Source organism: Megalobrama amblycephala, linkage group LG24 (assembly GCF_018812025.1).
Source record: "Megalobrama amblycephala isolate DHTTF-2021 linkage group LG24, ASM1881202v1, whole genome shotgun sequence".
Taxonomy (NCBI): domain Eukaryota; kingdom Metazoa; phylum Chordata; class Actinopteri; order Cypriniformes; family Xenocyprididae; genus Megalobrama; species Megalobrama amblycephala.
The window spans coordinates 18,191,275-18,210,468 of NC_063067.1; the positions used below are offsets into that span (position 1 = coordinate 18,191,275).

A 19,194-nucleotide genomic window follows, 5' to 3' on the forward strand; every position below is an offset into this window, starting at 1 on the left:
CCAAACCAATTGCCGTAAGCCAATACATACACCATAAAGTGAGATCATAGTGAGTGGCAGAGAACATTAATGGTTTGCGGTGTGAGCATTTGGAAGCTGTTTATGACTGGTATAGGGAAAGGCCCTGCTGCTGTCACCATGTTCTGTAACTGTATCTCACTGCGCCTGGCTGTAGAAATGTGCTTACTGCTTCAAAAAAAGTGGCCCCTCCACCCCTCTCTGCCCTTCATCTGATAGGAACTTCCCTGAGTGTTGGTTTGTGTGTCATAAACAAATTCTGCAGTTAATATGTTAATCTGTCTGAAAGGTGAATGTGAGATGACTCAACTAGGATGGTCATATTAATCCTAAAGGAGGTTTTTCCGTGAAATGATTTGTGAGATTTTGAAGATTTGTTGCTGCTTGTTCTCTCTTTTGTGGTTATAGTTTGTCACTTAATATTCAAGTCTAGAGTTTCACATCAGACATGACATTTGGCGCATTCCTTTCAGGCGAGACCCCACACCGGAGCTGTCGCCCACTTAGGAGAAGTTAAGCGGGAATACGTCGCCATCAGATGTTGTATGGCATCCATCTTGTTTGTGGCTTGGGAAAAGTCACAAAGTGAATGCTTCATCGAGCCACAGACTAGATGGAACTGACATGGAATTACATTGCATGGCTGAAATGTTTATTTTATTCATTGGCTTTTTCCTTTACTTCACAGGACACTGGAGATCTGACAGGAAAGTGGAGAGAGAGGGATCAGGACATGACCTAGACCGGAATCGAACACAGATCCCCAATAGTCATGTGTCGCAGCTTCAACATGACTGGAATTTTCCTGATATCCTTCTCCAATTGCATGATTCCCAAACTTCAAATGGAAAAGGCAGAAGATTGTGTTTTTTTTTTTTAGTGCTGTCAAAAAAATAAAAGTTTGTTTACATAATATATGTGTGTGTACTGTGTATATTTATTTTGTATATATAAATACACACACATGCATGTATATATTTAACAAAAATATATTTATGCTTACTTTTATAAATATTATCATTTATATATAAAAGCATATACACATATACATTTAAATATTTCTTAAATATATACATGTATGTGTGTGTATTTATATATACATATTTATGTATATATTTAATATATATACACAGTACACACACATTTATTATATAAACAAATTTTTATTTTGGATGCAATTAATTGTTTGACAGCACTAGATTATTTATTTATTGACAGATAAATAAACAAATATTAAATAAATAATGTTTAATAATAATATTTATTTATTTATAATTTTAATTTTAATAACGTTAAAATATAATAATTTATTTATAATATTAAATATCTCAAGATAATATTATCAAAAAATAAATATTAAATAAATATAAATATTAAACAAATATTTACAAATAATATTAATTATAATGAGAATTGCTACATGATAATATTAATAATTTATTAGTATTTTTTTTTATAATCCAATTGTTATTGACATGACAGAATAAATTGCTTTTTTACAATCTTCCATAGCAAGATACATTTCACACAAGCGAGATTTGAGATTACTGTGAAGCTCTTGAGATGCTTATATAAGTATGTATACATTTTTAAGTGTCCATATGTATATACTCGAGTGGATGGAATGGCTATACTTTGCATGACTTTTTCTTTTACTAGAAAATTTTCCTGATGTCCTTCTCTAGTTGCAAGATTCCCAAGCTTCAGTAAGTAAGTATAAATAATTTGTTATGCAACAACAAAGTTGTCCATATTATGAAATAAGCCTTGGATTTTGTCACACCATTCCTGGGAAAGATTCTCCCCAGTCTGTACTTCTCTCCCTCTCCATCCCAATCCGTGTTTTCATTGACACTTGACTCTTCTCTCTCTCCTTCTCTCACCCGCTCCCTCCTTCTCCTCTTCGTTCTCCTCCTCTCCCCTTCCTCACACAGTTGTCCTTACTTATTAAAGTCCTGGTGTGATTATCTGCTGGAATCTCTTGCACTTGTCCTGTATTCTCAGTGTGGTGAGACTGAGAGTGGGATGGGCTAAAAGAAGGAAATGTGTGTCTCTGTGTGACTGTGCGATACTTTGCGCAGGAGACACTCAAGTTCATCAGGACTATTTTGGCTCCAAATATCCCTGGAACCTCAAAGAACCGAGTCCGGACGCCCTGTTGTTCATGCAAGCGAGGGTTTCTACGAGGAGTTTGTGGTGTCAGGGTGCAAGTGGAAAGACCCTCGGAGACAGAAAGAGGAGACGAGTGGACGGGAAACAGTCAGAGGAAGAGGGTCAAATGTGGGGTTCAGGTAAGAACATCCACTAATTTCTATTTCTGTTTGCAGTCTCATGTGAGCACAGCACATCCGAGCACAAAATTGTTTTCCCTGGAGAGCCTTTTTGCTGCATATGCAGAAATGTACAGGATTTATGTGTTTATATATACTAACAGTTTATTATAGAATAACTCTGATCTATATTTTCATGGTTAAAATTATTTGTGTACTATGGCATTTACAATAGATATACATAGCATCCAGGACATAGATGAATAGTTTAGGAGATGTGATACATCTCATGGAGTTACAACACCAGTCTATGACCAGCATTTAGTTCTTCTAATTTAGTCATGTCAATGTTGTCATTATCAAGATTGTATTTCGTATGAAGAAGTGCATACTTCTCATGGACATTTGAACTGGCATTTTCGGTAGATTTACGCCTCCTCTTGTCTCTTCATCAGTAATAAGAAAGCTGACGTTCAATAGTTTTGTCACAGCATTCATTATGCTCACCAATAAACCTAAAAGGAGTTGGATCTGAGACGTGCAGGCCACTAAAAATCCTTGCAATAGACGTATTATATGTGTGTGTGTGTGTGTGTATGTGTGTAAGTGCACATGCCTGTAGGCTTTGTTTGATTGAGTGTGCTAACAATTTCAGAAGAAATATTGCCCACAGCCATTAATGAACTATATTCTGTCAAAAATCTTCCCGGAATGACCTTTTAAACGTACCTCGTTTGATTTTACGTTCACCAATGTGAAGGACATCAGCAGTTGAAAAGAAAAGAAAAACGGTCAAGAACCATTTTGTGACTTTTAATATGTGTACTTGGAAGTAAAATAGAGTTTAGCTTTGAAGGTCAGGCAGTGTTCACACTTTGTGAATTTTGAACTTTGCAGTAAAGCTTTTAAACCAGTTTAAAACTTGCAATGTTTTATATTTTCATTCATTTCATTTTTTTTATATTAGAGATATCAAAATATATTGTTTTTAATGTGATTATTAATATAAGTAATAACGTTTATTTATGTTTATTTTATTTTGTTCTTATTATATGATTTTACATTTTTTCCAGTTGTTAGACTGACCTGACAGAATGAGTCGCTTTTTTATACGATCATCAAACACGCTTTTAAGAGACGCATTTGACACAGGTTTGTCATAAATGAGATTATAGTGAAGCTTGAGATGAATGTGTGCTCATGTAAGTGTGTATACGTGTAAGCGTCTATATGTACAAGCCTGGATGTTTGCTGAGATAGATGGGTGCAGACATGGTATTAGGAGGCTCTCTGTCTTCTGCCAAAGGTGTGAAATTAGCATCTCTGTGTGAGAGAGAGTGACAGTCAACTTCAACATTCTCCTCATACGCAGAGCTGGAAAAGCACACACAGGCTATCCGTTTGGAAATGTCTCATCCCTCCCAGAGCTTTCTAGAAATCTTTCCTTCTTGTTGCACAGGAACCTAACTGATATGGATCCACTCTTGATCAATATTCTAATTTTAGTGTGATCATCCACTGTCATGCAAACGGATACTCATATGCCGGCTGCTGGCTCTGTGCTTTTCAAGGGCACCGAAGCGGAAGCGTGAAGGTCTCACGCATATTTAATGAATATCAAAATAAAACACTTTAACCTTGCACTATGCAAGGTTGTATTATTTTCCCATTTTTTAAAACTAAATTAGATGTGATGTATCTAGGAGAAAACATCAAAAAAGGTTATATGAACGAAATGACACAACATGATAAACTATTTTAAATGTCAGATCAACACCTTTATTAATATATATTTTGTTTCCTACTCATATGGCTGTTGTTTTTCCTCTTGCAGTGTAAGTTATTATTTATATAGTGGGCTGGGTGCTGGACGTCTCTTTGACCTTTCAGCGTAGTCTCTAAATTCACCACCCGTCCTCCAGCACACACTGCTGTTGATATATACAGTATGTTCTCAGAGCACATGGCACATATGCTGCAGCTCTCTCGATACATAAAAGTCATGAGTAGTTTAAGATGAAGAAAGGAGAGGAAGGAAAACTTAGGGTAAGTTGTGAAATGCATTCCTCATCCAGCCATCCCAGAAGTGGCCTGCAAATGTGCATGAATGACATGGCAAGAAAGAATAATGACCGTATAGACTTTTTGGTGCAAATTTCCGCCATTTAATGCTTTAGAATGGTGATATACAGAATACACATTTTAGAAAACAATATTTTAGTTGCCATTATTTTGTGTTTTTTTAAATTATTATCAATGTACCAAAGTTTATGTAGCCAAGAAAATGCTCTTGCAGCTTGTAATGATTTTGAAAGGTGAAGCATGTCATTTTTGTGCCACTATTGGTACCAAATTGTATGCTATTGCAAAAATACTAATGTTTGGTCAAACAGGTTGTCCTGTCCCAAAACTATAGGTTGAGTGAGATTTTACATTAATTGTAATTGGTCAAAAGCAGTGTTGGGGGTAATTCATTACAAGTAAAGTTACACATTACTTTTTCAATTACTTTTTCAAATAAGTAACGCAAGTTACTTTTTTACATTTATTGACTGACAGCTCTCCTGTCGTCATGTTGAGAGAAATAAAATGCAGAGGTGTTGTGTGTGCTGTGGAAACATGTTGGTTATTGTATTTCTAGACTCATCTCACTTGCACAAAAACATTCAGTAGTCCTCAAAATGACTAAAAACTCAATTTTACGAAAACCTATAATAATGAACTATATTAAAGGGGTGGTTCATTGCGATTTCACTTTTTTAATGTGTACTTTAGTTAGTGTGTAATGTTGCTGTTAAAGCATTAACAACGTCTGCACAGTTATGACACTCAAAGTTCAATGCAAAGGGAGATATTTTCTTTTAAAGAATTCTCTGTTTAAGGACTACAACAAACAGCTGGTAGGGACTACAACAAGTTTCTTCCCGGTTTGGTGACATCACTAACCCTAAAATTTACATAAACCCTGCCCCCGAGAACACACAACAAAGGGGTGAGGCCATGTTATTAAAAAGCAAGATGATAACATGACAAATTATAACCGTAATTAAACTAAACTGTACCTGTTTTATCTTTATGCAGCAAGTATTCTCTGGCTCTGTAGTATCTTACAACAGTTCCCACATGAGCGATTTATAGATTATCATGACAGAATATGCTAATCAATGACTTTAAAGGGGTGGTTCAATGCGATTTCACTTTTTTAACTTTAGTTAGTGTGTAATGTTGCTGTTTGAGCATAAACAGTATCTGCAAAGTTACAGCGCTGAAAGTTCAATGCAAACGAAGATATTGTCTTTTAAAGTTATGGCAGTTTAATGCCTACAAAAACGACCGGTTTGGACTACAACGAGCTTCTTCCCGGGTTGATGACATCATAAACCCTGCAAAACACGCCCCCGGGAACACGCAACAAAGTGGGCGAGGCCATGTGGCGCAGCATAATGAAAGCGGAAGAGTTGTTTACACCGGACGCGAGCGGCGCGATGCGACGCGACGCGTTAAAAAGATAATAGAAACCATTATAATCTGTGATATTTTCTACACTGGATGCGGCGCTGAAGACAGCTTCCAGAATCTACACGAGTTTAATGCTGGATGGCTATTACTGCACAAAAGCACAAGCTTTTACTGAAAGAAGCAGTTCCCACTTTAAAAGCAGAAGCTGCTGTTTATCAGCCCCAAACTGTAAGTAGGTTTTATTGTTTGTACATGTCTTTTAAACATATAGTCCGGTTGCTATTTTTTGGCTGCATCAAGGACATATACAAAGAGCAACTCGTTTTTGCTTCGCTAGCCAGTTAGCTGTATTATAGTGCATACTTATCCAACAAACTTCTATGTTCATAGACAAACAGTTGTTCATGCTATAAATTAAACGATACCTTTACAAAAATGCTACTACTCAGTCATGTATTCGGCTACAGTAAAGCTTTAATCAGGATAAAACTATATTGAAAGCTAACAAACAGCAGTGACAGCATTTAAACACTTTGACACAAATACTAAATTAAATACCATTCATAAACGTCCTTTAAAAGCCGCGATTTCTGTTCATCTGGGTCTGATTCGGGCTCAATTTGATACAGCAATATAACATATAATCTCACTTTATTATCCAGTGTCTTTGCTGCTGACCTTCAATGATCTAATTCAGCCATACTAATAAGCAAAAATTACGTTAAGGTGATGATACACGGGGCAACTTTTTGAGCAATGTTGCTGGGCAATGTTGCCGTCAACGGGCAACCTGATGAGACACAGGGCAACTAATTAGGGCAACGGACAGTTGGCAGCAACTAATCAGAGAGGAGCAAATCTATTGCCAACTCAATAAATACTTTATTATAAACACTTGTTAGGCACTTTATTTCAACTTTTCAAATATTTTCTTCATTTTTATTAAAAATAAATGCCTTTCCGATCTGATTTGTGACAGGAAAAGGGAGAAGAGCGAGTTCGGCAAAAGGCGGATTCGAACCCGCGTTGATCGCATCAAAAGCTATTCAAATGTCAAACGCCCTGCAGCCTACGCTACTACAAATGTTGAAAAATCCCGTCTTTTTAGTATTTAACTGAAATCATTCAATAGCTTCATTACAGCATACACACATTTCTTTCGGACAGTTGTTGGTATTTTAAGCAATATATGAGGTAAATTCCCTGTTTTGGGTTGACGCATGACAACTTACTAGCGTAAAAATATAAAAGTTCACACTCCTTTTCTCCGCTCCACTGCCGCTGAGAGGCCGCCATCTTGTTTGAATTTTTTCTGAAATCTCCGAACCGGTCACGTGATCGGCTGCTAACATTCTGATTGGAGGATCTCAAAAAATTGCCCACGACCGATCGAACGTATCCAGATATATATTTGTTGCTCATTCTCAGTGGGAAAGTGCCCAAGCAACGTTGCTCGGCAACATTGCTCAAAAAGTTGCCCCGTGTATCATCACCTTTAGAGTAGATTTAGAAATAAGAGTGCTGAACCTTCTCCTGTATCCTATTTAATCCAGAATGGCGGCACAGCTGAAAGATTTGTTTGAGCTGCGCCCTCTACTGTATAGGCATAATATATGCATTTCCTTCTGCTTTAGGCTTATTCATTTCACTTTTGGTGTGAAAGGGCCTTAACATTTGCCAAAAAATTTAACTTTTTTTGTTGTTATTAAAAAACAAACAAACAAGCAAACCCAGCCCAGGTGAGAAAAAGTAACGCAAAAGTAATGTAACTCATTACTTTTCATAATTATATTATAATAAAGTAATACATTACTTTTAAAAGTAACTTTCCCCAACACTGGTCAAAAGGCAAAGCAATTTTCTCAAAGTGCCACAGTGTTTACATTTTCTTTAAAATACCGCTTGTGACGTTCATCGACAAAAGCTGGTTGCCAAAAAGATGTAAGCGTGTCCTGCGATAAAGTTGAGAAAAGCTTACCTCAATAAAATTATAAATGTTTCTACTGCTACATATTTATATTTATTAGATTTTAATTTCAATTGGAATCCTCATGATTGGGAATTTCACTGGCGAACAAACGATTTCCCCATGTAGATTTTACAACATGTTCAAGTTGGTCATGTGAATTTGCCGCACTGACCAGCTTTCCTGGTCTGGATCTTGGAATGGAGGAGGACAAAAAGCCTGCAGCATAATAGGGCCCGCCACATTAGTGGGAACCTTAGGAACATAGCTTTCCTGAGGAATAAGAAGGCTTTAACCATGCCCGGAGCGAAGTCCAAGCAAGAAGGAGAGACTGATAGTGCTTAAAGGTCTCCAATTCTCTTAAGAGACGAAATAACAAGAAGAAACAGAGCCATGGACAAAAACATCATCATCAATTTCACAGAGAGTGTTTACTGAAGACACAGAAGCTGACACTGTTTGGTTCAGGTGTGCTTTATAGTTTCCTGGTCATGACGTCACCCGCCTATGACGTTCCATTGAAACGCCATTGAAAGGAAACAAATATTATTTGAGTATGTTGAGTATGTTTTACCAGAAAATACTACTTCAGTATGTCGACTTCAAAATTTCATGTTTATTTCAATGTGTTACTTGCCGTTTCATTTAGCTATGAAATTTAGGCTTCTAGCAATTTCTGAGTAAAATGTTACCAAAGTAAATCCTACACCAATGTTTTTCAGTCACATCGCTATACTATTTTTTTCTCTTAAAATTTCGTAAATGTGACAGCACCTTAAGAATGTCATTCCATGTTAAAGTCAATCATCAGATTTTAAACCACTAAAGTGTAATATTCTGATAATGGGTTAATTCTAGTTTGCTATACATTTTATATACAACCCTTTATATCCAACATGAACAAATTATATATGACACTTTTCCCTACAGAATGTTTGTTTGGTCTGTTCTTAGTACCAGAGGAGCATGTTGAGAATTGATGATGATGATAAAAGATCTGTTAGTACACAGATTTTACAACTGGGCTTCACCTTATCCCTAGATATACTGTATCTGTGTCTGCTGAACTGGCCAACTCAGAGTCCAGATTTAATCTCTTGTGCTCTGGTCTCTCGTTAAACACATTAAAAATAGAACCTCAATATTCCAATATACCCATGGGCCTCTGGCCAGACAGGGAAGCCTTCACAGAGTCCCTAAAATGTTTTGGCCTGGTCCTCCTCGCACATGAAACCTATTCCTGCAGCTGGGCAGTATCTCAACATGGAAGCTCTATTTCTCTCTCGCTTACTTTCTCTGGCTCTTGATGTCTCTGCATCTTTGATCTGGTCCTGCACACAGTGTTTAAATTTGCATGCTAGTTCCAGGTTTGTTTGTGTCCCAGGTTTGTGTCCCTGCTTTGCCCTGTTTGCTGCTTGCATGAGAGGCTTAGTTTGCAAGGCTTGGTTTGCAGTCTGGAGGCGGTCCAGGCTGCTGCGCTACAGAAGTGTGTACGTTTTGGGATGTGATTCCCCAAGGCTCTGTGTAAAAATAGCTCTCTAAATAAACCATAATTCTCTGTGTAATTGGTACTTTTAAGAGGGAGAATGAAATATGACTTAGCAGGTATGTTGAAATCCTCAAGATGATTCCCTATTTAAATGTCACAGTTACAAAGCATCATATATATATATATGTTTTTGTTATGAAAATCAGTCATTGATTTGCTGCTTTATGTTGTGTTTATTTATGATTCTTATGTGTAATAGCACCTCTGAACCTGCAGATGGCAGCAGAGCGCTTTTGCCTTTGCTGTAGGTAGGGATAATACAGTGAGGAGCTTTAGAACATAATGAAATGGACTGTAGAATGGGAGTCAAGGCCTTGTCCTCTGTGTGTGTCGCAGTGCAGGTTTATTCTGGCAGTGGACTTTTATGGTTGAATGGTGGCAAGCAGAGGTGTTCCAGCCTCTCTCCCTCTCTCTCTGTTCCTTCCATATGGTTGCAGTGATATAGACAGATTATAGGGTTCACACAGCAGCACTTGACTTACACTCTTCTGACTCTTGGCCTAGCATGGCCTCACATGGACATGCTTCCTATAGTGACAACATTTTTGAAAATCGGTGCATTTTGAAATTTCTGCAATTTGTGACCATGGTAATTATTGTGATGAAGTATGGTATATATCTTTTCCAGACTATGCTGTTCTGGCAATTGTGTTATAAAGTATTATTATACACAGATTTTTCAGTGACTCTTTCTGCAGTTACACCAGTAGGGGGCGACAATTGACTTTTTTGTATTATGAGTGAGTGATTTATTCATTTGCTCAACCGATTCGTTCAAAAACACTTCATCCTGGAGAGAAAATGTGACTGGCTGAATTTGGAGAATCGACTACTATATTGTAGGAGCTGTATGCTAGTATACGCTATTTTGAACCGAGCCTCTGTTTTTATGAGTGAATCATTGAATCATTCACGCAACCGTTTTGTTAAAAAAAACACTAATTCGCAACCGTTTTGTTAAAAAAAACACTAATTCATTAGGGAACTTAATGCCACTGTTGCTCGGAAGCATGCAACGTTAAATTCTTCTTTGGCTTCATTTGAAATTATTTTCATTTGTGGAGCAAAAACAGGCAGTGGTAACCGGAAATACGTCGTCAAAAATGTAAGTTTCTCAATATTAACTTTTTGTTTATTGTACTGTTGTGTAACATCGCTTGCTGTTTGGTCAGAATATCAGAACAGACTGCTGTTGATTCAGAATAAAGGCACTCTTGTGATGTGATATTGTTGAAATATTTTATGTTTTAATGAGGATATGTATGCTTGCTTCTACTCTTTGGTTGTGGAACATTAATGCACTGTATCATCCCATAGAAATAGGATAAGTATGAACCTGTTCTCAGCGTGTTTTTTGCAGTTTAAGGGAGTTTCATGTGGCGTGTTTTCATGCCGCACCTCGCAAGCTATGCCTATGTTATTTTGAGACATTGTTTCAAAGGAAACTGATGGTGACACTTTAAATAAATTGAGCACATTAAATAAAGTTTATTTATTTTTAATTTATAGCTATATGTATGGCTTATTTACATTCTGAGGTGAGCAGCAGTATCATTGCAGTTATAAACTTATAAAATGACATGTTAATAGACTCTTCTTATCCTTTACAGTTATGAAAATTGAGGAAAAATTGGGGTATTAGCCTATACTTCCAGGCCTTTGCATGTCAAGTCACCTTTATTTATTAGGTGCTGTATAGGGTACAAATTGCTTCAACGCAGCTTTACAGTAACAGGAATAATTAATGATGCGAACAGAGTTCATTTCGGCTATAAAGCAGCTCTAGAAAGAAAATAGTGTCGTTGTTCAGCTGAAGTCAGTTAAGTGTTGATTCAGTTCCATTGTAAAGATCATTAATTATTAAATTAGTTCATTTCATTTATAGCAGTTCTGCAGAAAACAATGATATCATCATCCAGCTCAATTCAGTTCTCATCCAATAGTGTAAGTGCAGTCAAATCAATATATTGATGAATATTAAGTATCCCCAACTAAGCAAGTCAGAGGTGACAGTGGCAAGGAACCCAAATCCATCAGGTGATGGAATGGAGAAGAAAAAAAAAACAAGCTCAGTCGGGGGGCCAGTTCTCCTCTCGCCAACGAATGAACATGGTGTGATTATGATTCAGGCTGCATCACAAGTCAGAAATCAGATTGTAGATTGGTAGCATTCAAAATATTTCATCCAGTTTATGTGTAGGTGCAGGTCCACAATCTGGGGCCAGTTGTATAAACTTAGTCACTATATTAAGACTGTGTCTTAAGAACAAGTTTGACCAACTTGCAGTTAACCAAGGGGTAATCAATGTTATTTTTCCAATTCAAATCACACCAATCTACCTTTTTATGTAACGGACTTGAAAAAATTAGGACCACTCTTCAAGAAAAACATTAGTGTCTTAACTTTTAAGACTTGTCTAAGTGGTTTATGCAACCGGCCCCTGATGTGGATACAGCTCAGATCCGGCTGACTACGGCAACCTCCAGATAAGGATGAGACAGACTAATATTAGCATAGATGCCATTCTTCTTATGATGTAACAAGTACATCTGGTGTTATAGGAAGTGTTCCCCATTCCGGTTGACCTAATTCATGCATCCTAACAATCCTTTAACTGATTTGAATTATAGAAATGTCATTATGTATATGCCAGGTTAAAGAGATGTGTTTTTAGTCTAGATTTAAACTGACACAGTGTGTCTGCTTCCTAAACAAGGCTAGGAACACTGTTCCAGAGTTTGGGTGCTAAATAGGAAAAGGATGTACCACCCGCAGTTAATTTTGATATTTTAGGTATTATCACCTGACCAGAATTTTGAGACCGCAATAGATTTGAAGGACTATAATGCATTAAGAGCTCATTCAAGTACTGTGGAGCTAAACCATCTAGTGCTTTGTAAGTAATTAGCAAGTTTTTAAAATGTATGCAATGTTTAATAGGGAGCCAGTGCAGTGCTGACTGAACCAGGCTTATATGGTCATACTTCCTGGTTCTAGGAAGAGCTCTATCTGCTGCATTTTGGACCAGCTGGAGTTTATTTATTAAGCATGCAAGGCAACCACCCAGTAGAGCACTACAATAATCTAGCCTTGAGGTCACCTAACTTTTCTGCATTTGTCATTGAGAGCATATGTTGTAATTTACATGTATTTTTAAGATGGAAAAATGCAGTTTTACAGATGCTAGAAATGTAGCTTAAAATGAAAGATTGGTATCAAAGAGCAGGCAGATCAAAGCACTGTTGAATAAATGTCAAGAATACTGTTGAATATCAAATGTCAAGTCAAATGTCAAGTGTCCCCAACTAAGCAAGCCAAAGGCGACAGCGGCAAGGAACCCAAACTCCAACAGGTGACATCAGGTGGCAAACAGGTGGCAAATAGGTGTTAAATGGAGAAAAAAAAGGCATGAAGAAATATAGAGCTGAGTATCATCAGCATAACAGTGAAAACTAACGCCAAACCCAAGGGTAGCATGTGAAAAACAATGGTCCTAGTACTGAGCCTTGCGGTTCTCTGTACTGAAATTGTGATTCATATGATACCTCTTCATTTACTTCTACAAACTGATCAGATAAGTATGATTTTCTTATTTAATTCAGGCTCCTTATAGTTCTCTTTAGGAGCATTTATGGAGAAAATGGAGAATTTTATTATATATTATATTAAATATTATGTTTTATATACAGTACAGTCCAAAAGTTTGGAACCACTAAGATTTTTAATGTTTTTAAAAGAAGTTTCGTCTGCTCACCAAGGCTACATTTATTTAATTAAAAATACAGTAAAAACAGTAATATTGTGAAATATTATTATAATTTAAAATAACTGTTTTCTATTTGAATATATTTCACAAAGTAATTTATTCCTGTGATGGCAAAGCTGAATTTTCAGCATCATTACTCCAGTCTTCAGTGTCACATGATCCTTCAGAAATCATTCTAATATGCTGATCTGCTGCTCAAGAAACATTTAATGTGTACAATTGTACAAAATATTTGTGTACAATATTTTTTTTCAGGATTATTTGATGAATAGAAAGTTCAAAAGAACAGTGTTTATCTGAAATCTAATCTTTTGTAACATTATAAATGTCTTTACTGCCACTTTTGATTGATTTAATGCATCCTTGCTGAATAAAAGTATTCATTTCTTTAATTTCTTTTCAAAAAAATAAAAATAAAAATTCTTACTGACCCCAAACTTTTGAACGGTAGTGTATAATGCTACAGAAGCTTTGTATTTCAGATAAATGCTGTTCTTTTGAACTTTCTGTTCATCAAGGAATCCTGAAAAAAAAGTACACAACTGTTTTCAACATTGAAAATAATCATAAATGTTTATTGAGCAGCAAATCAGCATATTAGAATGATTTCTGAAGGATCATGTGACACTGAAGACCGGAGTAATGATGCTGAAAATTCAGCTTTGCATCAGAGGAATAAATTACTTTGTCAAATATATTTAAATAGTACACAGTTATTTTAAATTGTAATAATATTTCACAATATTACTGTTTTTACTGTATTTTTAATTAAATAAATGTAGCCTTGGTGAGCAGACGAAACTTCTTTTAAAAACATTAAAAATCTTAGTGGTTCCAAACTTTTGGACTGTACTGTATATATAATATATATATATATATAGCCCAGTAGAACATGCAGTGCCTTGCACACCTGAATCCTACAGTATGAAGCCTATGTGCTTAGAAAGTTTAACATAAACATAAAAAATATAAACACTGCAGGCTACTCAAACTTGCATCATCACAAGATGTTGCAAAAAATATTTCTAGTGATTATGCAAGTTTGATTAACGTGCAAAATGTATATTTTGTCTAGTTTTTTAGTAAAAAATATTTTTTAAATTCTCCTTTTAGTAGAACAATAAGAAGCTGTTTTCTTATTAAGTGTCAAACATGTTTATGAATGTAGTGTTCTTTTTAATCTGTAGTGTCATTAATGACTCCAAGGTAGTCAGGAACTGATTATGTGATGCCAAAGCTGTCACACACAGAAAGAGCTAATTGAGTTAATTGAGTAACAATTGTTGGTATGTGGAAGTTACTGTAGGGTGACTTGTCATCTTCAGCTCTTCTTCTTGGCGCTCTCATCTATCCATCCATCTCTTCACACCTGTTCTTTAATAGCCATTCTCCTCATGCTGTGACCATACCCATCCCAGACCTCACACACACACACGCACACGGAGCCAGGGGTTGCAAGAGGATCCCCATTCTTGGATTTCACCCTCTCATCATGACATCCATTAAAGTCCTGCTGGGTCTCAGTCCCTAGTGGGTAGACAGCACATTAGCGTTTGGACCATTGAGCTCAACAAGGCCCTGCTCTGAATTATTGATCCCAACACAACTAATGAGGGAACCCTATACCCTCTTTTGATGAGACACACACGGTCACACTACCGTGTGAGCTCTGCATTGCCGTACACACCGGCACACTGTCCACCCAGCCGTCACTCGGTTTGCCAGGACTGGGCTGGTCCATTTAATCAACCTGTTTATCAGTGCTTTGACGTTCACAGGCTCAGATGGCCTTACTAAAAAAAAAAAAAACAGGGCTGTGTTTCCCAAAAGCATATGTAGATCATAGAAACCATTGCCACCAATCAGCTTAGGCTCACAAAGCTTTTGGGAAATGCAGCCCAGGTTAAATCAAATGCATTCGAAAAGTCAATATTTGATTGTTCGTGGTCATTTCTTCAATGTTTTACATTTAGATAACCTATGCCATCATGTAATGATCACCTGAAGTAAATAATTATATAAAATAATATTAATAATTTAATAACACTGCTATATCTAATCTTGAGAAAATCATGTAAACTGTACATGTACTTTAGGTACACTTTTTTTTTTACTGTACATTTGTTGCCTAAATTCAGGATTCAAAATGATTTTGAGTTTATAATGTTTTTTTTCCCACTTATTAATTAGACAAAGTAGTATAAAATTTTAAAATCTGCCATTTATTTGTTATCAGCCATGATGACATCATTTTTTTTTATTACGTATTACTTTTTTTAATTAATTATTACATATTGGCCATCCCTAAAAATGCTATTGTTTATGCTGGATCTTGCTGGTTTGGCACCAGTTGACCATCATAGCCATGTTATGGTCATATTGTTTTGCTGGTTAAGCTATAAGAAGCCTCATTCATAATTGAAATGAAAATGTCTTTAATCCTCTGTTCATTTGTGATTTGAATTAAAATTTAAGCAGTTAGATTTAAAGTAAATTGTAATTTATTCATTCAGTCCCAGGAAGTGTAGTTTTTAATTAGAGATGGAAAGCCTGTCTAGACAAATGCTGAATGTTAACATGACAACCTTGTTTGGAAGTTTTAGGACAGGGATGGGCAAACTCAGTCATGGAGGGCCACTGTCCTGCAGAGTTTAGCTCCCACCCCAATTAAAAACTCAACTGCCTGTAACCTAGTAATCCTGAAGACATGATTAGTTGGTTCAAGTGCGTTTGATTAGGGTTAGAGCTAAACTCTCCAGGACAGTGGCCTCAAGGATTGCGTTTGCCTATTCCTGCTTTAGGACTTGGATATGACGATTATGAAAACTTTCATTACTGCCTTTACTTCCTGAAAAATAAATTCCTCCTCCTGTCATTCCCATTTAATTTCCATTCAAATTCCAATGGGTTGTGGCCAATTAAATGCCAAAATTAATGATCATAGTTTGCCAGTTTTTAAATTCTGAATTTTGCTTAACCCTGGTAAGGACACCAGCATACCAGCATCCAAAACACGTTATATCCTCAGCAAGAAGGTGCATTTTGTTTACTTTGTCGCCGTCTGCATCCACAGTTGACAAACCCAGATTCACGACCTTCCTCCTGACCTTTACAAAGTGAATGATTAAGCAAAGCTCCAATGATGAGCAGTTAATCAGTAAAGATCAGTATAAAGACCTCACCTGTATCAGTGTGTTTACCCATTTGTGTATCAGGGCACACACACGAGTCCATCCTCATTATGAGCTGTTTGCTCAGGTGCTGGTCTAATAGTGTATATGAGTGCCTTCTGGGATCAGATGACAGCATGCGTGCGAATGCACATATAATGCACCTTTAGTCTTTTTTACATTTATGCATTTGGCACTTTTAATGGAGCTTATATGTCCAATTTCCCCCACCCTCCTTTATTTTCTGTGCAGTGCACTATCGAGAGTGTCAGCCAGCCTCCTTAGTATTCACATCCCCACTCGCTGACTTACTGCACAAGCCAGAGACAACAGAAGAGAGAGAAAGAGAGAGGGAGAGAGAGGAGGGAAAAGGAAGACAAAATGAAAGATCGCAATTTTTCTAGCCCCTGGCTCAAGCGTGCGTAGTGTGTCTGCAAGTATTTGGCTTAAGAGAATTCATTTTTGACACCTCTTTTTTCTCTAGCCTTTTTTTAAATGGTGGATTCACCCCTGCAGCATAGCTTTTCCTTCATCGGAAAGGCTGCCATAAGCTCGGCTGTTGTCTAAGGCGAGCCGAAACGTTTACATACCAAAGATGTTCAATTTTAAATTCTTTATGTGGTGCATTTCATCCCGACAATGACACATTTTGAAATTGGCCCAGTTGTGCTAAATAAGACTGAGGCTTGTGTCGCTCTCTCTCTCTCTCTTTCTCTTTGTTAGTTTCTCTGTCTCTCTCATTCTTCCTTCCAGTCTTTTCTCCGTGTCACTCCATGTCTCCTCATCCCTCTGTCAGTTTGAATTTAATCTCCCCCTCCTCCTCCTCATTCCTTTGCTCTGTCGCTCTCAGTTCCATCTCTTCCGTACGCTCTGTCCCCTCAAATCTCAAATCTCTCCAAACTATTGAGAAAAGCTTTGCGTAACAAATATTTCCTGCAACAGATAGACTAAAAGAGAGATGGAGCCTGATGGAGTTGCGAAGAGGACATTAATCCCCTTACAAGTTTGAAGGCTGCAAAAGCGTAAAAGAGGAATGAGAGATGGAGAAGTGACCACCACCGTTGCGATTGCCATAAACAGACCGATTATGAGAGTGAAAGAGATGGAGGGAAAAATCGAGAGAGAGAGTGTGGCAATGCTTCCATGCTTTCCACTCTGCAGGATGACAAGCGGCTGCTGCCTCTCCAATTGGTTGGGACTGCCACCAATCAGAGCGCAGGCAGGGAAGGTGCCTTTAGGTTATACCCAACCCCAAAAACAAGAAGCAGGGAGAGAGAGAGAGAGAGATAGGGAGAGAAAGAGAGAGAGAGAGTGCAGCGCAGACACCGGCTTGACTGTGCTACTGAGGCATTTCTTCATGTTATCTGAGAAATGTTCCTGTTGAAGGGAAACTGTTCATCTTCTGTCTGCTGTAGAAAAGCACGGTTCATCCCGGTGTGCCTGCAGGGATTTCGGCTCATTAACTGACCAAAGGCTCTGGCATTTCTGACCCCCCCCCAACCCCCGTGTCCGGACCCTCCCCCCACATTGCCCTCTGACTCACCTGAGAGAAGACGGCAGAAGACCTGCAGATCCCTCCCCTCAGAATACTGCTCATTCACCTGAAGAGAGAGGACATACGAGATACAGGATGGACAACAGCTATGCTCTCTCTCACGCTGCGCTGGCTGCTTGACTCACTTCTGGTTTGGAAGAGAGACGCAGAGAGGAGCGCGGAGAAGAACTTGTGCTCCCCTGGATTAGAATTCGAGGAGAGCCGGTCCTGATCGTAGGAGCGAGGCTTTGAGGATGATCTTAGGTAAGTTCTCCCTCGGTTCTTCTCCAAGACTTTGTGTTAAGTGCTGCGGCACCCCTGGCACTTCAGTCAAGACCGGCTTTACAAACATTCTCTGATGAGCTTCTAGCTCAAAACGTCCTTAATGCCACTCTTTTTAACTTAAAAATGACTTGTGTAGACCTGATGTGCAAGTATACATCATAGTGGTTTCTTCAAGATAAATTCAAGCTGACGCTGAAGGTCACAGTTCTAGCAGCGGGTGTCCAGCTATACAAGCTGTTTCACCCTTGGTCAGACTCCCGCTGTCCATTCTCAGAGGGATTTTGACCCTCAAATATGAAAGAGAAAAAATCAAGGGAACCAAACAATCCACTTCCTAAGTTGAACTTCCTTAGTTTATGATGAGATAAAACGACCAGTTGTGTGTATGTGTGTGTGTGTGTGTGTGAGTGAATATGTTGACTTATTCCATTATATTCTTTGTGCGTATCTTTTTGTTTATCATTATCATGATTGCAATATAAAAATTATGTCCGATACAGATATTTTTCGATAATTATTTGAATGTTTTGGCCAATAATGATAAATGACTGATTATTATTATTATTATTATTATATCTAAATAAATAAAAACAATAAAAATAAAAACTGCAACAAATGAATTTACGCATCACAAAATTGTAATATGTACTAAAATGTACAGTATATTTAACAGTGTTATTTTATTATTATTGTTTTTAAAAACTAAGTTCAGGTATGTATTAGATGAAGACAAAGGTAATCTTAATGTACAAAGGAATTTTTGCATGATGCATAATTAAATATCCAATAAATAAAAAGAATATGTAATATTGGCTGAGAACTGATACCGATATCTTATGCTGCGTCTCTTAATTTGCAATTATTAAATTCTCTTCAGGAGTTTCTAATCGTATATCTTAAGCTCTGGACTCAGCTCTAAAACTAAATCTATAAACAACCTCGACAGTTTATTAATGTTGTGCATGAGCATTTTTTACAGTCTTTTGGGTGCTTCTGGAGAGTTCCTCTATTGCTCTAGGCTGTAGATGTGTGTGTGGTGACTAGAGGCTGCAGCATCTGAGCCAGCTCATATTCCTGTAGGGGTTGTGTGAATATAGCCTCTGCACTCTATTGCAACAAAACAATCGTGTCGGACAGTTGTCATTGTGTGGATTAGCTCTAGTTGTTTTAGATCAT

At 37.3% G+C, this 19,194-nt stretch overlaps 1 protein-coding gene across 1 annotated transcript in view; it reads left to right on the plus strand.

The window, feature by feature from the left end:
- The first annotated feature begins 1,782 nt into the window (after positions 1-1,782).
- znf385a (zinc finger protein 385A) overlaps positions 1,783-19,194 on the plus strand; it is a 108,967-nt gene continuing 91,555 nt past the window's right edge. Inside the window, 1 exon segment of the mRNA XM_048179389.1 lies at positions 1,783-2,309. Coding sequence (XP_048035346.1) covers positions 2,183-2,309 — 127 coding nt within the window. The 5' untranslated portion in view covers positions 1,783-2,182.